Below are 21,709 nucleotides of genomic sequence, written 5' to 3'. Positions count from 1 at the left end.
GTTTCAATCAATGTTTCAAAATTTGTAAATTAGTTCATTTCTATAAAATTGTTCATGTTGATCATTTTTTAAAGCAAATCAAAATGTGTTCATTTTTTGCTCTCTTCTTATTTATCTATTTTCTCTATTTTTGTTTTTTCCTGTTTGCTTTTATTCAGTGTATATAAAAAAGTTTGCTTTTAGTTCATGGTATATAAAAAGGTTCATGTATATGAAAAACAATGCTCACTGTGTATTGGAAAAAATATTAGTGTGTATTCAGAAAATGATCATAATATATTAAAGCATTGTTCACCATATATTAGAACATTTTTGTTATTCATTAACATTTTTAATAATTTGAAAATACTTATGTAAATCCATGGACATGTTTTTTGAAATATGTGTTGACGAATTTTTGTTCTTTACTGAAAATTAATTATAAAATATAATAGTGAACGCAAAAAACCAAAAGGCAAAAAATAAAATAAATCATTGGTAGCCTAGAAGCTAGCGATGGGAGATGTACTTGTAAATGTATAATGATCAGACCCAAAAGCTAACAAATCGATTTAGCACTGGCGATCAATTTTTTTTTCCAGAAAAAACTTGCGATCAATTTTCTTGTACGGGTAGGTAGCAACCAGATTTTTTTATGAGGGGAGCTAGTGACCAGATTTGCGTATAGGCCGGTCACCAAGGCGGACCCACGATGAGGTGGTTTTTAGTTTCGGAAAAACTAACGCCCACATGTGTGGGTGTTTGCACATCGCCCACACGCCTCCATCACCACTCATTTTACCACGGATGAACAGATGACATAAGCAGAAATCTTTTTGTTTTCGGCTTAAAAATGTTTTATCTCCTAATTAAAAAAGCGAATTAAAAATCCGTTTTCACCATTAAATCCGTCTCGACAAGATCTTCAAAACTAGACCCCATATTGATATGTTTCGACGAATTTTCTTTTACCCAAAAGTTATCATGATGTTTACACTATAGTTGCCATAGTGCTTAAACTAAAATTGCCATGTGGCAATTTTAGTTTGTAGATCATGGCAATTTTAGTTTTTCGATGATGGTAATTCCAGTACTTTGACCATGAAAATATTTTTTTGTATGAATCATGGTAATTTTAAGTGCATGTATCATGGCAATTTTAATTTATGGTGCATGGCAAGTCTAATTTCTTAATTCCCCATTTTATAATATGTCAAAATTTACTTTTAAATGTAGAAGAAAATAACTGAAACATATCATGGCAACTTCAGTGTAAACATCATGGCAATTCATGTGCAATAGACACAGCAACTTTTAAACAAAAAAAAGTTCGTCGAAATATATTGATATGAGATCTAGTTTCGAAGATCTCGTCGCGAGGGACTTAATGGTGAAAACGGATCTTCAATCAGATTTTTTATTTAAGAGATAAAATATTTTAAAAACAGAAAATCTAAAAAGATTTCCACATGCATGCATGCGGTGACATGGCGTAGTATGTGTGCTATAGAGCGTGTGGGCCGGTTTGGCTCCCACCACACGTGTGGGCGTTAGCGTTGTCCTTTAGTTTTGGGTTTTGACAAATTAAAATCAAACAAACAGGACAAACAATAAAAAAAGATGATGTTGACATCATACTTATATGTGAGGTATTATCTCACATCTAGATGTAACATAAACGGACCCAAAAAATTAATGTTGGACATCGGTTGAAAAATTGGGGCGAGGAAGAGAGATATGCAGCGAGCATAACACCTTCAGCCGTATGGCCAGGTCTTTGCCCTTAGAGCATCTCCACCGGCGCCCCCAACATGCCCCCCTCCATGTCGCCGGCGGAGAAAATTCGGTCCAATCGCGCCCTCGGAAGCCCAATTTTCGCTGGTTAGGGCCGATTTTGGCGCCGGCGGACCCAGGCCGAACCCGGCGCACTGGGGGCGCCCGGGGACGCCGTGCGAAACATTTTTTGGCACGAAAAGGAGTGGGTCCGCGGAGTCAGTGACTCACCGCCTTCGTCGTCCTCGTCGTCTCGGTTCCCGCGGGAATCAATGCCAAGGCTGTCGCGCTGCCGCGCCGGTCAACCTTCCATTGATGCCTCACGGGCGGCGCAGTGAAGGCGCGGCGACGTGCATCCCGCCCGCTCCCGCCACGCGGCACACGGCGGCAGCTCTCCCACCGCCCATCAGCGGCTATAAAAGCCGTCTTCCCTCGCCGGTGAATGCACACACAAGCTCTCGCCACCGGCGCCCTTCTCTCTACCTCTCACCGCCGACGCCTCTCTCTCCCGCTCTATGGTCGAGCGCTTCCTAGGCTACAGCGCTTCGGCCGCCGCCATCTGCATGAGGATGAGCGCGTGCCTCCTCTACGAGGCCGACTACCCGGCGCCCCCGGACATGCGGGTGCCGGGCACCTGGAGGCTCAGCGCCGGCGGCGTCCCGGTGCCACCCGCGCCGACCGGAGCGGCCCGGCGAACCGAAATCGCGCGCATCCGGTCTTCACTGCCGGAGCCACAGCGGAACCAGCCGAGGTTCGCCCCCGACAGCAACGCGCTGTGGACGGCGTACTTCGAGCGGCGCCACGAGGAGCAGATCGCCGCCACCAACGGCCTCGAGCCCCGCGGCCGCCACATCTCCGAGGGGAGGTGACGATTGTGGGGCGTCCCAGGCCGAACCCTCGAGGCTGTCCTTGAGCACATCGAGGCAGGCAACACGCCGCGCCTGGAGTACCCGGCGCCCCCCCCTCCTTCTCTCGCCGCCATGGCAGCTCCTGGACGCCGCGGCGAATGGAGACGACGACATCCTCGTCGTCGGGCTCTGGCTCTGTGTCCTCCGGCTCGCCGGCGCTTCGCCCTGTCAAGCCGGAGCCGTAGGAGACGCCACTGGGGCGCCGCACCCGCGGCGGCGCCCTTGTCATCAACGAGGGCGGCCGCCCCTCTCCTTCTTCCTACCGCCTCGTCCGGCCGAAGACCGAGCCGGGTTTGCTCCCCATGAAGAAGGAGCACGACGCCATGGCCGCCGCCGACGAGACTGCCCTCAAGTGGGCGAAGGGAGACTACGTTCGCGAGCAGATGGAGCGCCAGCGCCGGGCCTTCGAGGAGATCGCTGATCGGCGCAGCAGACGCGAGGAGGGCGGCGTGGTCGTCCTCGACAGCGACGACGAGGATGCGCCCGAGCCGTCCAACCCCCCGCGCATCGGCGACGCTGGTCAGGGTTGGAGCAAGGACGGCGGCGGCACCCATCACGGTGACGATGATGACGGCGACGGCGGCGACTACACCCGGTTCTACAGGCTCCTCGGCATGTAGATGGCGAGAGACGGCGGTGGCTGGGCATAGTCGTTTTTAGTTTGTGTTTTTAATTTGTGTTTTTAAGTTTTTTGTACAAATATCAATGAAATCGCCCCTAGTTTGGACGAATTTGTGTCGTGTTTGGCCGATTTTATGTTTCAAAAAACAGCGTCTAGGGGCGACCTGGGAACACAATCGCCCCCACACCGAAATTATCGCCGGTCCGCCCGTAGGCGGCGCTATCTCAAGCCGGGGGGGGGGGGGGGGGGGGGGGGCGAACGGCTAGAGATGCTCTTACCTTCTCTGCCGACGATTCTGCTCAACACATTGATTAATGGAATGAAATATTTCAAGTTAAAAAAAGGTGCCACGAAGAAAGGAAAAACTCCACACGCCACAAGGATGACACCATCACCAGGGGCAAGGACAGAACACATTTTTTTTTTTGACGAAAAGGACAGAACACATATTCACACACTCATCACTAATTTAAAACACGAAAGCTCCAATCCACATTAATTGTCGCGGATTTAGTACAAGGTTGTAACGAAATTGTGCCAAGTCTGCAACAATTAATATGGATGGGAGGGAGTAAGTAGTAAAATTCATTCAGTCCTTGCGGGGCTGCATTTGGGTACAGAAACTGAAGCCAGACTGTAAAAGTCCCAATAAGTGCAGATAAGAAAAGGTAAGGATAAAGCAACAGCACTGCTCGATGGCCGTAAAAATGTACATATGTATATGTAATATATATGACCTAATGATCCTTTTCAGCTAGCACTCTGCATTTTGCAAACAACAAAACTGGCCCCACAGAGTCGAAGGAGCACACAACAATCTGCTGCACAAGGGAAATATACAGGTTAAATACATCATCGTGTGATGTGCCTGCCTGCTGCGTTTCGACGCGGTACAAAACTTACAGGAGACATGGGCTCCTATTGTCCTAGCCATCACCTTCTGAATAAAGCCAGGAAAGTTAAGCATTTGCCTTCCGACAATCACCATTGTTGTTCCTTTATATATGGTTAGTGTGATCTCTACTGGATAAGTAGATTGCCATGAACAAAACAACTGTGCTGAAGCAGTAGGTTCCGCATTCAGACATAAGAGGTCAAGCGCACCTGCAGCAGGTTCGAGTGTGGGATGCTCATCGACACAATCGCCCTGCGGCAGTTGTTCCTCAGGAACGCGAAAAAATAGTTTATGATCAACTTCTTGAAGAACCACGAGTCCTTCCTGGCTTTGACGATGGGGTTGTCGATGAGATACACGGCTCCAGATTCCTTCGCCTGCTTGATGAATGCGAGCTCCAGCTCAAGGTTTTGTGTGTAATCCAACGAGGGATCTTGAGGCGTTGAGCAACTGGGTGTTTCAGGAATCGTGTCTACTGAAGGCGTAAAGTCCACCAGGAGAGGGGCATCGAGTGAGTAGAGGCTGCCGTTTGGTGCAGTGATTATCTGTCCAGGGGTTGAAGGCTCCTCATCGGAGTCGACATCATCTTCACTCTGTAGGGACAACTCTACAGCCTCCCGCTGTATGAACTTTTCAAGGCCTTCTATCAGAAGGCGCTCAAATGTGTTATGGTGCTCCTGTTTCTTGTCTTTGTATCCGTATCTGTGCATTATCAAGTTAGCATCATAAGAAAATTTTAGAGTTGATTCCATGGACTGAAGAAAGCTCTCAGAATCTCACCAACAGTTTATACTTAATGGTATGTACACCAACTTTGCATGACAATTAAAAAACAATCAATCATTGCTCGTCAATGTACATGAAGATACAAGATATGGTGGCGCAACAAACTATTCGACTAATTCATTAAAATCACAGTACTCTTGGCGTTCTACCGAAATTTGTAATTCTCCCAAGCAAAAGAAGTAATGTCAAACCCATTGGTAACAAATGTATTAGTGTAGGAATAATCATGGATCAAAGCAAATCAATTTTTTTTAAACGGAGCAAGACTGTGGTAACCAGGCGCTTACCGACCAGTTATTGGACTATTCTGATTTGGCATTTCTTATTTCATTTTGGTTTATACATTTTCTGTATTATTTGCGGTTGTACGAGAGTTGAGCATAATATGGAACCTACCATTTCGAGCTAGTAGGACCACTAACTGGCTGTGTGATATTTTCAGTAGTAATGGGCGAAAATGGCATGAATGGAGAAAATCGCATTCATACCCTGCATTTGGTAGTGCTAAAACCTATTACCACTATTGGAGGGGGGGATTAAAGGCATAGCAATAAACAACAGTGCCTGTAATTCAGATAGACCTAAACTAGAGTCCATGTACATACCTGGCAATACAGCGAAACATGTGATAGCCCCTTGTACAAACACGCTGGAAAAGAAACCTTTCACTTTGGGGAACCGCAGGCACTGGCACATTCCTGACGCACACGAATACGATTATTGAGTGGATAGCAGGGAGGGCGGTCAGAAAATGACCAAAAATTGCAGGAACTCCTGTCACTATCTCACTGTACACCAAGCCTAGTCCAGGCGCTCTCATTGTGCCAAGGTTGGGCCCCAGTTTTCTCATTAGATCTTTTGAAAGCTTCTGTTTGAGTTCACTGTCATACTTCAGTTTGGTTCCGTAGTTCCAGATGAACATAATCATGACAAGACCAGATGCAAAGACCAACAGTGCCCAACCTCCATCCCCAACACTACTCAGAGCTGATGAGAAGAAAATCAGCTCCAAGGATAGGAATGTGATAAGGAATGAGATGACCTTAATAATATTGGTTTCCCATATTAGAAGCATTATGAGTGTAACATAGACCGTGGCCATTATCATCACCCCAAGTTCAGCTATGGCTGTTCAAGATGGAACAGTGTAAGAGTGCAGAATACTGAAGCATTACAGCATATTGCTTAAACAGGAGTTAAAAATAATAGCATATCCAGTGCAATACTATTACCATATGCATTCCCAACATCAGATGTGCTTCGGAAGAGCAGAATAAAGCCCAAACAGGAAGCCAGCAGAAACCAGTTTACGACTGGAATGTATATCTTAGCCATAAATTTTCGAGATGTATGGACAATTTTGAGCCGAGGAAAGCAACCAAGTGATATGGACTGCTTTAGGCATTGGAATATAGCAATCGTCATTGTCCTACTGGCAATCAGTGCAGCTAAATTAGCAAGCAAGAAAACAGGCCAGAAAGCATTCCCTGCATAGAGAATACAGTGTAACAAGTCAGTAATCGTAAATAGAATATTCACATCACATATGGAAGAACTGCTGATGGGGTTCATTCATAAGAAAATGAAAAGCACAGGCATATTCAGCCACATCCAACTTACCTGGAATAGATGCAAAGAAGATATGTTCAGGAGTCTTTTCGTTTGCAATGAGGAAAGCAGCTTGTCCTAAATAGGCCAAGACAAGGCAAGGAAGAACAAGAAGAACAAACATAAACTGCAAAGGAAAAACATGCTGGATATAAATATAATCAAGAGTAGGTGAGTAGTGGATACATTAAGCAGATCCGAAATTTTATATAAAAATAATGCTGAGTTTGAATGACTAAGAGTTTATAAGAAATGTTAGGTATATATAGAACATCATCTGCATAAAGTTCAAAATAGAAGTAACACTTCCATAAACTAATGATAATACCTGAACAAATCGTACAGGAAAGTGGCAAAGATTTGAAAAGATAGCCTCAGATCCTGCAGTATAGTTGGTAAACAAATCAGTTTCCTTTTTTTACCAAGACACTTAAAAAAAAGTTCTGAACCAACAGACTGCACTGTGAGACAACAGACAATCTAAATAAAAAAGGGCAGCCGGGTGCATGTAGCGCCCGCTTGCGCAGGGTCCGGGGAAGGCAACAGCTTTACCGCTGCGCCAAGGCTCCCCTTCCAGAAATACATCGTAAAAATTGTCTCAAAGTTAAAGCGCACCAGCAATGTACACAACGGAAATCAAAAGAAAGAGGTGCACTTTGACAGTAAGAACATAAGGTTGTGTAGCAAATCAAATGGTACTAACTGATTAGAGGTAAACTGACTTTTACCTGTTGCACACAAAAGACAACCAGCAAGGGAGAGCCAGGCCTGAAAGGGATTCCTCCCAAAATAATAAAAAATGTATAGAGGATTAAACGCCTTAAAAGCTCCCGATCCATATCTACTGAGATTGCATATGCCAATTCCTCCAAGGCAGCAAAACCATATCAGCAAACAAGGGCCAACTATAAATCCTATTTTGCTAGTGGCATATCTCTGTAGACTATACAGCACAACAAGAAGTGCAATTGAAATCATCACCACAACATCTGCAAATAATGTTTGATGGAATTAGGAAGAGAAACTAGCATAAATTATAAAATAAATAGCTTACTTTTGTTCCATTAAATAAAAGGAACTTCACCTTGTGAGGCCTTTGGTATCCCAACTTTCAAGCCGCTGACAGCAGACAGCACTATTCAATGATAAAAAAAAATTTAGTGGAGAAAATAGTCCGCATAAACTACAGTTGTAAAGAAAATAAACATGTTTTGTTCTTCAATTCTTTATGATGTACCACTGAACGTGTGTCAAGAAGAAGAAACAAACCTGACATTGCTGGTGTGATAACTCCATTGGATATAAACATGGCAGTCCCAAATAGTACTAAGCCTAAAAGTAACTTCTTCATCATGAGTGAAGATTCAAGTTTCTCCTTTACTTTTATGGACCTCTCAAGCTCATCTGTGGGAAGCTTGAGACGGAAACTTGACATCCTCTTCTCAGGCTGAGCTTGTACTTGGTTTGGAATGAGACTCACTTTTGCATTTCTACAAATTAAAGAATACATGGCAAATATACCGCCTGTGGAGTCATAAAATAACTGAAGGATGTTAAGCCTGTAACATATCCCTGTATAATTTTTTTACCTTATTAACTCAATTCACAACCTCGAATATACCTTCACCATCATCATTAGCCCAAAGGACAACCAAGACATACTTCACCAATGGCATCAAAATCAGAGTATACAGAACTAGTGAGAGTGCTCCCAGAACATCCTCCTCCTCAAGAATAGGGTACTTGTTGAACATGACATCAAATGTATACAGTGGACTTATTCCAATATCTCCGAAAACCACAGCAAGAGTCTGAAGAGCAAGAAATACTGTCCTGCCAAAATCAAACTCCTGCACATGTAAATGAAATAACTGAACCATGCGACAGATAATGAAGGAAACATGATAAGAAAATATATATTCTTTATTAAAACGGTGAGGACATTACTATCTACATGCATTTAATTTCGTACAACTGTCAACAATGACTATCCCATAGACGCTCTCCACAAAGGTATTCTGCTGATGAAATTTTCAACTCTTATGGTTCATCTCATAATTAAACACATCTCCCTCCTTGGAAAATATACATTTCTTTTGATGATATGACTTCAGTTATGGTTACTCAATAGATGAAGTCACTCGAAAAAAAAGGTGAAGTTATTTGCACACCGACCTGATAAATTGTTGAAAACCATAACAGTAGCCTATAATTTTAGCTTTCGTACTAACACCCATCTATTTTACTACTGCATCGAAAATGCCCTGCACTATCCCCAATGCGGTTGCTTGGAATGATGAAGGTAAAATGTAAAAGATTTTGTTTGCTATGCAGGACAGCAGGGTGGTAATATTAGGGCGGAAGGGGGAGGGGGGCCTTGAGATGGCATCACTAAGCACTTTGAATTCATCCTTTTTACTAGGGAACTTTGCATGCATCTGGGTGTAGCTTGTCACCAAAATATTATGTTCAAGGAGAAATCCAATTCTCTAATTTGAAACAAGGGATAAAATGTGACTCTCCGAGGTCTGATAGCTTGCCAGCAAAAATTATGTTCAAGGAGAAATCCAGTTCTCTAATTTGAAAGGGAGAAAACGTGACTCTTCGAGGTCTTTGGCGTTGAATTGGAATCTCGTTTTCATGTCGGAAGTTTATAGTTGGGCAGATTTGTTCAATACCTGCTTTAAATCTTCCATAGCAAGCATAGACAATTTTTTACTAGGATTGGACTTTTGCATTGGAGAGACTACAGGTGCCTATACAAGTATTCTTAGGCCACCTAGAAAGAGGTACTTGCATTGGACAAGGTATCTTTAATTATGACATTTGAAGTTTGATGATTGCCCGTATTCTCGCTTTAACCACTCACGGAGCTGGAAGAGGTTCCTGCATTGAAATTACACCGAAAGAATCTAAACTTTTATGGAAGAAAAGTGGTCTGATTTACATAACAGATGGAGGCAAACATTGTCAGCAGCGAGATTAGTAGCAGTTTACTGGTTCACTTTTATGTAGAAGTTATGTCATGTATGAGCAGATTGGGGTGGGTAATGGGTCGCAGGAATATCAACAGTGCATGTAAGTGATACGAAATTAACTCATTAAATAACTATTGTTCCCATTCATGCACAAGAAAACGGTCACAAATAACATGCGCGCACGTAATCACCATTCCCGCCGCGTCCTGATTACCAGTCACAATGTTACGGAAACGAAACATGGATGAAGGAACAAAACAACTGATGTTTCTGATCGAACACATTATGTGTTTAATCCCCTTTCCCGAGCAACGATCTGCAAATTCTTGTTTCTCCAATCCAATGGGCAAACGCTGAAGCTAATCAAAATCGGCAGCGGTCGGTGATCGCCACTCTCGTGACATCATTCCACGCGCGCGGCATGAACAGCGCGCGTCGAACACCTCGCCGCACACGCAACCAAAGGACGCCGGGAGGGGAAAACAGGCAGGGCGAACCGGGAGCAGAGCGGGCGCTCACCTCGGGGTCCTCGAGCGGCTGCGCGCCGGAGACCTCGTTGCCCTCGACGTCGAACCAGTCGACGGTGGGCACGGTGCGGATCAGGCGCTGCCGGGCCTCCCTCTGCTCCTCGTCCTCGTCCTCGTACTCGCCGTTGTCCTCCTCGTCCTCGGACTCGAAGCTGCCGCCCCGGCCCGCCGCGCCGACGGCCGCGGGGCCCCCCGCCCCGCGGCCCTCCAGCTCGTCGTCCTCCTCCTCCCCCGCGGACACCCAGCGCCACTCCATGGAGGGCGCCTTGCGCATGCCGGCCGCCGCCGACGACTCGGCCGCCATTCCCGCCGGGCCGTGGCCTCGATCAGATCGAGAGACGAGAGGACGGGGGGCAGGGAAATCCGGAGGCGGGGAAGAAAATTGGCTCCGTTCCGTCGTTGCGTGTCGGGGGGTGGGATGTTCGGGGCGTAGTGGAATGGGGAGAGGAGAGAGCGTCAAAACCGGGAGGCGGGTGCGAATGGTGGTGGAGTGGAGCGAGCGGTTTGGCTCGCGGAGGGGGGAGTGGTGAGGTGGCACCACGTGCGGACCACATGACCAGATCCAATCTCCCTCTCCCTCTCTCTCTCTTTTCGTCGATGATTTTTAGATTCTTATTGAAAGTATTTTAGATTCTTATTATTGAAAGTGTACCGCATTTAGGGTCATGTTTGGGACACATGGGTTACATAAACTAAATTCTTTCCGAAATGAAATTACACAAACCACTATCTATTGGTGATGATTTACACAGAACAATAGGTTTGTTGTACAAAACATCGTATAATGGTGTAATCCGTTGCAGCTAGGTCTAATCCAATTTTTATAGGAGGATCCCGCTTATAAATGCATGCATGAAAAAGAAAACCGACCATCAATCGACCAGGTTAGCATGGGAATGTTAGATGGCTCGGTTTTTCTAATTTAACATTTTTAGTAAAAGGGAAAAAAGGACAGTAAATCATACTGTACCCAATACTAATCTTGAAAAAATTCAACGGAATTGGACAAAAGGTTTTTTAGTTAGACTGCTGATGTGGCCTATTTTTTTTTTGCCACCCATGCATGCACTTACCAATGAGATCCACTTGTCAAAAATTATGTAAACCTACCTAAATGCTGGATTAGACTTAGCTGCAACAGATAACACCAATATCTGGTGTTTTGTACAGCAAACCAATACAATAGGTTCTCTGCAAAATCAAGAACAATAGTTGATGATTTGTGCAATTACCTCTCCTTCTGAGGATCCATTTCAAAATAGTATTTCACATATTAGCTTTAGTTGGGACAAGCCTTTGGCAGTCAATTACACTGTTGTAGAATTTGTGATACAAAATTGTAATCACCAGATAAGCAATTTGGAATCCGGATTCAAGGACATCAATTGTATGTCACATAAGTATATACTAACAGAGTAACTATGGTCAAATGCTTGTTCTAACAAATGTTAGTATGTGAAATTTTTTAAACCATAGGAGTGTTAAAATTTACGCACACTTTTATAATAAAAGTGGAGGAAGTCATACGTCCAACTCTGGACCAGTGGCGGAGGTAGAGGGTGGTCGTGGCCCACCCTGAGATTTGGAAACAACTTTTATACCATAGGAGAAAAGCTTAAAAAAATAGCACTACTGGCCCACCCCTGGCCCGTGGGCTAGGTCTGCCACTGTCTGGACTGGTCCAACTCTCGAGTGCCATCTCTAAGTGGCTATTCCTATATCGAATCGACTACATCCAACTGTGTTAGAGAGTGTTGCTTCTCTACTTTTATGGTGTTTGAAACTGGTTGATTCAACTCATAATCAACATCTTTATGTGGCAGCTCAATCCGGATAGACTTTCTCCAGAAAATCAAATTCGGCAAAGGTGTGGCCTTGTGATGGCAAGCATGCCATTCATGGTGATTTCGAAGACGTAAATCACATAATTTCTCCTACTACATTGCCAAGTCCTTGTGGAGCTATAGCATGAAACAATCATAAATTGTAGATACGTCTGAGACCTATTAGGTATTTATACATGTGGAGGGACTGGTTGTTTTAGGGCTGAAATAACATGGTCGGACATTCCGACTCATATTGGCTCGGATAGTCTAGTTGGACTATGTAGACAGTCAACAACCAAGCTATGTACAAAATCAAGGACGGATAGTCTAGCCAGCAGGACGTAGCCCATATAGGTCACCCATTGTTCGTGCACACTTTTTGGCTCTCGGGTATCACCGCACGCCAACCCAGACAGTCTTGCCAAACTGGTTTGGCAGTCCAGCCATGCCCGAACATTGCATGGATGGCCCAGCCATCATATGACTTGAGCCTTTGGATCTCAGGTACCATCCCATGCCAACCTAGACTGTCCGGCCATATGAAGACTTACACATTTAACTATTTTTTACATGGGCTTTTATAGTGGCTTTTTGGTTGTGGATTTATAGGAGAATAGGCATGATATGTTCTTTGTGGCTTGAGCAAATTCTTTGCAACCTCTTTGATCCCTTCTTAATAGTGCGGGGTCCCTACAACTCAAGAACAATTAAGAAAAGCTATGCTTCTCTCCATTGTCGCACATGTCTTGAGTCATAATCTTTTTTTGGGAAAGGGGGATATGTTCCACATACAATGTGCCCCGGAGGATTAAAAGTTGCATATTTACTTAGCAAACATATTAGTCCTCGATAAATGTGTGTCATCAATACTAAAACACGGTTAAAGGCATAAGTACACTTTGAGAGAATTGTTGGAGTGGGTGTGTTGCCCTATGAAGCTTTTGCATTCCTGGTACCCCAAATCTTTCTGAGGATGAATGACACACGTGTGATCAAGACCTGCAGGAAGAGCAGAACCCCATATGTCATCAATCCTGCTGATACGTCTCCAATGCATCTATAATTTATTATTGTTCCATGCTATTATATTATCTGTTTTGTATGTTTTATATGCATTAATATGCCATTTTATATTATTTTTTGGACTAACTTATTAACCCAGCGCCCAGTGTCAGTTTCTGTTTTTTTCTTGTTTTTGACTTTTTCAGAAAAGGAATATCAAACGGAGCCCAAACGAAATAAAACTTTACAATGATTTTTCTTGGACCAGAAGACACCCAGGAGACCTGGGGAGAGGGCTGGAGGAGTCCCGAGGAGGCCACAAGCCTCCAGGGCGCGCCCCGGGCGGGGTGCGCCCCTGGCTTGTGGGCCCCTCGAGGGTCCCCTAACCCTAATTCCAGCTCTATATATTCTCAAATATTTCCCGAACATCAGAAGCGTCCACAAAAATACTTTTCCGCCGCCGCAAGCTTTTGTTCCCGTGAGATCCCATCTTAGGCCCTTTTCCGGCGATCTGCCGGAGGGGGATTTGATCACGGAGGGCCTCTACATCAACCCTGCTGCCCTTCCGATGAAGCGTGAGTAGTTTACCACAGACCTAAGGGTCCATAGCTAGTAGCTAGATGACTTCTTTCTGTCTTTGATCTTTAATACAATGTTCTCCTCAATGTTCTTGGAGTTCTATCTGATGTAATCTTCTTTTGCGGTGTATTTGTTGAGATCCGATGAATTGTGGGTTTATGATCAGATTATCTATGAATATTATTTGAGTCTCCTCTGAACTCTTTTATGCATGATTTAAATAGCTCTGTATTTCTCTTCGATCTATTGATTTGGTTTGGCCAACTAGATTGATCTATCTTGCAATGGGAGAGGTGCTTTCTGATGTGTTCAATCTTGCGGTGTCCTCACGCAGTGACATAGTAGGGGTAGTGAGGCACATATTTTATTGTTGCCATTAAGGATAAAAATATGGGGTTATTGCTTGAGTTTATCCCTCTACATCAGGTCATCTTGCTTAAGGCGTTACTCTGTTCTCTTGAACTTAATACTCTAGATGCAGGCAGGAGTCGGCCGATGTGTGGAGTAATAGTAGTAGATGTAGAATCATTTCAGTCTACTTGTCACGGACGTGATGCCTATATTCATGATCATTGCCTTAGATATCGTCATAACTATGCGCTTTTCTATCAATTGCTCAGCGGCAATTTGTTCACCCATCGTATGTTTTCTTTCAAGAGAGAAGCCTCTAGTGAAACCTATGGCCCCCGGGTCTATTTTTCATCATATATTTTCAGATCTATAAATAAAAAAACCCAAAAATACCTTACTGCAATTTATTTATATTTACTTTAGTTTGCTCTTTTATTTATATTTTATACCTATCTCTACTCCTAATGTCTCAGTTGGTAGTCTCCGCCTGTTAAATTTCGTCCCACCTCCTCTGGTTTATTTTCGTCCCGAAAAAACCTACCAAAAAAAACCTACGAAAAAAATCCAGGACTCGCACGCACGAGCGAGACTGCCCTCGAGGGGAGGCCCCCAGATCCCTTCGCCGCCAGATCCCTCCTCCCATCGCCTGCCCTCCTCGCGATCCTCCCGACGTCCTCGCGCCACCGTCCTCTTCTTCTCTGCGACTCCTCTGTGCCCCATGCCCTGACCGACGCCGGCGAGTCCTCGTCACTCCACGTGCGCCTCGCATCCAACGCCGGGGAGGATCGCGTGACTCCGCCCGCGTCGTCGCCTCCGACGCCGGCCTCTCCTTCACCACCGCCCCTGCCGGCAGGGTCCCCCTCGTCATGGCCTTCCTCGCCTGGGTGTACATCGCCAGCCGGTACGCTCACGCCCTCCCTCCCTCCCTCTCCTTCCCAGATATCTCCTCTGCTCAACACCTCTGATCTCCCATTGATTCGTCTGCAGGCCATATGGCAGGACGCGCAGACCCGGGCGATCCTCTCCGGCCTCCTTGAGAAGAGCACCGGCAATGTGTGAATCTCTCAACCCCCTTTCTCCGCCCACCTCTCGTTTTTTCTCAATTTTATTCCTGATGGAGGCGCTGTAACCCTTCCCGCCACAGCCTAATGTGGGCTGCATGCCTTAGCATGTGCCTGATCTTTACAGAGTTTGAGGGCAGCTACTAGACTTCATGATTTGGCAAATACTCCCTCCGTCCCATAATATAAGAGTAAACGCTCTTATATTATGGGACGGAGGGAGTATATATTTAAGGGTGAATAAGGACATTTAATCATTTCATATACCATGAACAGCATAGTTGATACATTTTCCTTTTGTTGATCATTTGCTTGATGCTTGTTCTGTGGATTGGAATTTGTTCTCAAAGAAAGAGACACTGATCGCTGGCGAAACATATGACCAAGAGTCCCCGGGACCTACATCATCGAGTAATAACCAGCCTCAATCACTTGCCCAGGTCAGCTATCTTTCTCAAACCAGTATTTTTTGGTTCAATCATTCGCCACATCATGTGACTTTGATTTAATTGATAGGTTGTTTATTCCTTTGATCAGTATAAACAGGTTATAAGTTTTGAGTCTAAGGTATACCCCTAATGCCACTGTACATGCTGTTGAAAACTGCAGGCTGCTCCAGCAGTAGTGAGGATGCCTTGCAGTATGATACTTGATACCATGCTAACAGAACTGTTTTTACCGAAGGTTGAATAACGCCGGAAAATATATGGTGGTAGCAAGGTCTGCGTCACTGTCTTTTTAGCACTCCTATGCTAATCTACCCGTGCATCCATATCTGGAGTCCTCTTCATATGATGATGCAGAAGAGCAGACTGCTGCTATTGAAGCCAAAGGTGCTTGGAAAACACAGCTAATACAGAGATCTGAGACTACAATTAAAACCATAGGAGGCGCCTCCAGAACCAGAATGAGTAGCTCATGCACCTACTCAACATAGTGAATGTGAGCTGCTCATTCTGGTTTTAGATGCGCTTCCTATGGTTAATCTTGGTAGGGCCGACACACTCTATAAATTAATTAGCCTTGTCTTCATTACAGAATTGAAATCATCTTTAATTCAAATTTCATCTTTTAATTGACTTCCATATCTCGATCAGAAGACCTTGAATGGGGGTGGAGGCTGGATTGCGAGCCAGATGCCCCATCAACAGGGGCGGTAAAGGAGAAGAAGATAGTTGTGGAGGCTGGATTGCGAGCCAGATGCCCCATCAACAGGGGCGGTAAAGGAGAAGAAGATAGTTGTTTAACGGTACAGTTACGTGTTTAGGGAATTATAATCATTTGTTTCTGGTAGTGTATCTCATTGGACTTGATGCATTATGTTCTAACATTTTGAGAATGGAATTGTTCCATTATATTCTACTAATGAAAACGTTTGGCATTAATCTATGTTCATCTAACTAAAATATGGTGACTGCACCCTATAGCTAAAAGTGATATTTGCCAATATTGTCGAAAGCTGATATGAGTGTTGTACTGTATTTTTACAGGTGACTTTGCTCAAGTGACATACCAGACCCATCTTGTTAATCTTCATTATCTTCGCCGAAGAAGGAAAAATAAAATTGATAACCTCATCAGGCAGTGAAGATTGCATGGCCAGTCTCTGTTTTGTGCATGCTAGGTGAGCATCATGAACTGTTATACTTGCCTTACGAGTATTTTTCCTTTAATCAGATGCTCACATATATTTCTGTGAATAAATAGATCTTTTCATTTTCTTGTTGGGAAAAAAGACCATGTAATCCTTCCCGCCACAGCCTAATGTGGGTTGCATGCCTTAGCATGTGCCTGATCCTTATAGAGTTTGAGGGCAGCTACTAGACTTAATGATTTGGCAAATATATATTTAAGGGTGAATAAGGACATTTAAATCATTTCTTATACCATGAACATCATAAAAAGCAGATTGGGCATGTGGAGATATGTAAGCGTACATAGTTGATACATTTTCCTTTTGTTGATCATTTGCTTGATGCTTGTTCTGCGGATTGGAGTTTGTTCTCAAAGAAAGAGAACTGATCCCTGGCGAAACATATGACCAAGAGTCCCCAGGACCTACATCATCGACTAATAACTAGCATCAAACAGCTGCCCATGTCAGCTATCTTTCTCAAACCAGTATTTTTTGGTTCGATCATTCGCCACATCATGTGACATCGCATGGGGCATCAGTAGCGACCCACACACTGGCGCAAGGATGTGAAGATGGGGACATCAAGTGCATACCAGACAGAAGACCTCACCTCATTTCTCCAAACTGTGAGTATTGTTTCCCTGTAAATTTATTTGGGTGTGCACGAAGCGTTAGATGAATTGCCTTCAAGAGCCTCATGGTCAACTGCATGTGCCCTTTGTGTCTGCAACTGCATAATTGCTGTCTGAAATTCATCACGAGTTAGGCTTTAGGAGAAAATATTTCCTTGAGAATTTTAGAGATAAATGATAGAATTTTGGTTCTACTAAGGAAGGATATGTTACTATTAGAGCTTTGTGTTTGCCTGATTATGCGAACCGATACCTACCACCTAGAAGTTCAACAGTCAGGATCCAATGTAAATGGTAGTAATTGAGGATCTCAAAAATAGGCATCGCAAAAATCTGTCAATAATGACAACGCTTGGCCAAAAGGTTAAAGAAGAAAACCTATAGATTCTCTTGGTTTGCCGATTCCAAGCTGAGAGTGAAAAAAACATATTTACACGTTACTATTTCAAGCTGAGACCTAAACAAGCTTCTTCTCAGTTTAGAAAAACAGAACTCATTTCTGGCATAACCTGGCAATCCCAGTCAAGGACGAGCAGTATCACTTAACCTGTTCATATTACCCCCCATATGAATCATCATCCTCGATGGCCCCTCCAGGGAAGGATTCTGATCAAGAATCGCTCTTGCTGGAGGTTCTTCGCAATGCACGACACCGATAGGAAAAACTTCTTTGTTACCCACACCATCTCTACAATAAGAGGGCGTGCATGTGCAAAAAGAAAGATATGATGATCTACTTATTGGCTCATAGGATTGAAGGATTGTTTTTCTTTCTTTAAGTGCTTATCAGCTAAATATTTGTCCACATGGTAATAGAAATCATATGGTGTCAATTGATGGGGAACTTCGCTGGTTGTCTACATGATGTCTCGGGGCCATGCTTGATGCTCATGCCATGGGACACATTACAAGCCCCCTCACCCACCCTGACGAGAAGGGCGGCAAGACGACAACTGCTTGCTGATTTTTATTGATGCATAAATATGCTTATTGTTACGGTGCTTGTCGCTGAACTGGAGATGGAAAGGACCAATCTTACTTTACTGTTGTGTGAGAATTATTAGTCTGCACATTGATTACTATTTTCTATCCTTTGGTGAAATGACCAAGCGCAAGCAAGATGTTGCCAATACTTGCGAGATGATGGTGTAGTTGGCCTTGACTTCCTTTTCTGGTCCAAACCAATTTTAGAGAATAGTGTAATGTTTTTCATTGTTTATTATCCTCGGCGCAGACAAAAAATCACTTGAGTCTCAGGTAGCCATGTTGCATTATCACCATCTTATAAATATTTGTTGTGCAGGTCTGAGCAGTGTGCAAGAAAGCTGAAGACATTTGAAGAAAGCATTGTCGGATATGTGGTATCCTGATCCTCTTACTTGGGACTGGGATAAGGTACAATCTTACATGTTCCGAGTTCTGTACTCCCATGTACTTAGGTCCAAGAATTTATCTTGACATTATTTTAAATTTTTCTCGAAGACGTGCATATCACCGCTGAATTTTTTGTAATATATAAATTTAGTGTTATTGTGAACACTTGAACAATACATCCAGATGTGTAGAATGGGATTGTTGTATTCTGAGGACTGAGGTTATCCTTTAGTCAACTAAATAGTGAATAATTTCTTGATGTATATTATTAATAAGCTTCTAATAAATATGATTTCCCAACAAAATAAATTGCGCATACAAGAGTATTCATGCTTACCATGTTGTCCAGTGCATTCTAATCAAATGCAACTTAAATCATTTTCACTGCTGTGTTGGCTGCCTTATAGTTGGATATGGCAGGCTGAGCACAAGGCTAAAATACTATTCATGCTTAAAACATCAGTCTACCATGATTCTAAAAAAGGCATATAATTAAGATTTGCATGTACTGTTTTGTACACTAATTGTTGCAAAGTAATATGCTTGATGATTTATTCGTCCACCATGTCAATATATGAATCTATCTATTTTTCTTCGACTTGTGTAGGAGGCACAACATTTAATAGGTTACTGAAGATTTGCGATGGTGAAAAATGCCAATGTCAGCTAGGTAAAGCGAAGGATGTTTTCCCCACCATGGATATCTTATTATGTCAACCTGCTCTTGGTAAGTACAGTATGAACTGCCAAAATTTCAATGGTACATGAGTCGATAAATTTGGCATGATGGTGAATATGTTATCATCGCACTGAAAAAGTATATGCTATGATGTATCTTGATCAATCTTCAATACCATTTGGGGTAAACGCTCGTGTAGATAATCATGTCTCTTTGAAATTATTTGTATGTAAATAGTCTTGTGTTATGTTGTACCTTTGCTGCTCCTGAAGACCTTAGTGTAAATAGTCATAGAGATAATTATGTCTATTTTAATTTATTAGAAAGTAATGAAATTCTATGTTCATGCCATTTCTCTTTTTTTTTTCCTTCATGAGAAAAACTCACTGAAGGGAGGATCGCATTATATAGCATGGCTAGAGATGAACTCGGACTCGCAACTTCACCACCATTTCCGAATGGAAGTTTGTCGGGAAGTCAAAGTCATGCGCTAGGTCGAGAGGAGGGGAGGCATCTGGCAGAGAGAAAGGTTATCTCAGTGTGGCATCGAGGTCTTGAGAGAATGTTTGTTTAACTACCGTAGTTTCAAGTCCTTTTCTACTCTATACCTTTGAAGAGACGACAATGCTACATGCTGCTTTGTCTTTTTCAAGAGTGGGTGGTTAAGGAGGCATATGGACTCTCAAGGAAATAAGTGGGGGAGAGAATTGATATTTGTAGCTATATGAATAGATATTACAGGCGTCATGTTTGACATATATTTTCTGAATTACGAGTGCTTATATTTTTCAGTTATGCTGTGCCAAGGCACGAGCACTTAGCTAGCAGCATTCAGCATACATGTATATTTTTTAATATATGTTTATATGTTAACTTTTGTTGGTCTGAGATAAAATTGGTGGCTTCGGATGATGCTTTGAAAGTGTCCATTGACAAAGTCACTGACATAACTATGATGGACGGGACTCAAAACTCGTCGAGTTTTACACAATAAGATGCATACACATAATTGTTCTTCCTTGTACATATGTTGCACATGATAATACAAAAGGTTTATTTCTATGTATGTTTATTTTTGCAGAGTATCAAAGAGATGGAGAGGTATTATGTCGATGTTCAAAAGAGTCCCAAGGCAATGTCATTGGAAGGGGCCAAAAAATTTCCGAGCTTTATACAACAATATTGGATATGCAAGCAGAAAAAAAAGGCTAAGACCCACTTTGGTTCATAGGAATATAAAACTTGTAGGAAATGAGATGTCATGTATCTCAAATCCTATGAATAGTAATAGAAAAAGAGATGTCCTTTCATTCATATCATTTGATTTTTCTATTGAGTCTAGGTAAATATTATTTTCATATGAAATGTGAAGGATAGAAAGAATTTGTTCCATAGGAATATGATTCTATTCCTACAAACCAAAGGAACATTTTTTTCTATAGAAATCATACAAAATTTCTTCAAACCAAAGGAGGCCTCAAAGGCCCGTAGCAACGCACGGGCATTCTACTAGTCTCTATTAGATCTCACTCTTGTTCGTGAGATTGACAACCCCTTTTTTGCGTTGTGTGCAAGTGTTTGTTAGTTTGTGCAGGTGCATATATTGGAGACTTACTTGTGCCTCCTACTGGATTGATACCTTGATTCTTAACCGAGGGAAATATTTATCGCTACTTTGTTGCATCACCCTTTCCTCTTTAAGGAAAAAATCAACGCAAGCTCAAGAAGTAGCTCCTGCCGAGTTGAAGAATGTCTAAGTTTTTACCCAGTCTTGCCGAAGAGCGCGAGGGGTGGTGGTGGTGTAGAAATAGGTGGTTGGTTTCTTCACTGTCGTGGTCACACTGAGGGTGGGCGGAGGTGATGGAGATATGCTTGATGGATGTTGGTCGGCAATTTAGGCGTCGACCAAAGAGCAGCTAGTCCAAAATCTTGACCTTGTTTAGAACTATTGTCTTCTAGATGTATTTGGCATGTAGGTCATCACCGTCTTCGAGCATGAGTAGATTTTAGGCGCCTTTGGAGGAGAAATTGTTGGGGAACGCAGTAATTTCAAAAAAATTCCTACGCACACGCAGGATCATGGTGATGCATAGCAACGAGAGGGGAGAGTGTTGTCCACGTACCCTCGTAGACCGAAAGCGTTAGCACAACGCGGTTGATGTAGTCGTACGTATTCACGATCCCACCAATCAAGTACCGAACGCACGGCACCTCCGAGTTCAGCACACGTTCAGCCCGATGACGTCCCTCGAACTCCGATCCAGCCGAGCGTTGAGGGAGATTTTCGTCAGCACGACGGCGTGGTGACGATGATGATGTTCTACCGACGCAGGGCTTCGCCTAAGCACCGCTACAGTATTATCGAGGTGGACTATGGTGGAGGGGGCACCGCACACGGCTAAAAGATCAAACGATCAATTGTTGTGTCTCTAGGGTGCCCCTGCCCCCGTATATAAAGGAGCAAGGGGGGGAGGTGCGGCCGGCCAGGAGGGG

At 43.4% G+C, this 21,709-nt stretch overlaps 1 protein-coding gene and 1 long non-coding RNA gene across 24 annotated transcripts; one reads left to right on the top strand and one right to left on the bottom strand.

Moving 5' to 3' along the window:
• Nucleotides 1-3,951: 3,951 nt before the first annotated feature.
• LOC123054341 (probable potassium transporter 15) lies at nucleotides 3,952-10,530 on the bottom strand. 2 transcript variants are annotated; one of them, XM_044478094.1, is made up of 10 exons: nucleotides 10,069-10,530; nucleotides 8,193-8,421; nucleotides 7,841-8,095; nucleotides 7,656-7,706; nucleotides 7,300-7,560; nucleotides 6,900-6,952; nucleotides 6,584-6,698; nucleotides 6,196-6,450; nucleotides 5,569-6,091; nucleotides 3,952-4,879 (listed from the first exon to the last, which is right to left on the bottom strand). In XM_044478094.1, exons 1-10 carry the CDS (start codon nucleotides 10,378-10,380, stop codon nucleotides 4,363-4,365), a joined length of 2,571 nt encoding a protein of 856 aa, XP_044334029.1. In that variant the 5' UTR covers nucleotides 10,381-10,530; the 3' UTR covers nucleotides 3,952-4,362. The 2 variants fall into 2 exon arrangements, with proteins under 2 accessions (XP_044334029.1, XP_044334030.1); XM_044478095.1 differs by lacking the exon at nucleotides 10,069-10,530 and having other exon boundaries at nucleotides 7,841-8,061; nucleotides 8,161-8,419.
• A 3,865-nt stretch (nucleotides 10,531-14,395) lies between these two features.
• LOC123054339 (uncharacterized) lies at nucleotides 14,396-20,680 on the top strand. Of its 22 annotated transcripts, none has more exons than XR_006426116.1 (10): nucleotides 14,396-14,735; nucleotides 14,822-14,887; nucleotides 15,246-15,335; nucleotides 15,505-15,885; nucleotides 15,996-16,149; nucleotides 16,386-17,157; nucleotides 18,467-18,558; nucleotides 19,145-19,264; nucleotides 19,628-19,745; nucleotides 20,298-20,680. It is a non-coding gene; the product is annotated as an uncharacterized lncRNA (long non-coding RNA). The 22 variants fall into 22 exon arrangements; XR_006426125.1 differs by having other exon boundaries at nucleotides 19,609-19,745; XR_006426122.1 differs by having other exon boundaries at nucleotides 19,594-19,745.
• Nucleotides 20,681-21,709: the final 1,029 nt, after the last annotated feature.

This window comes from Triticum aestivum, chromosome 2D, assembly GCF_018294505.1.
Source record: "Triticum aestivum cultivar Chinese Spring chromosome 2D, IWGSC CS RefSeq v2.1, whole genome shotgun sequence".
NCBI lineage: Eukaryota > Viridiplantae > Streptophyta > Magnoliopsida > Poales > Poaceae > Triticum > Triticum aestivum.
Note: the sequence above shows the minus strand (reverse complement) of the source record. Positions and strands in the feature narration are given on the sequence as shown.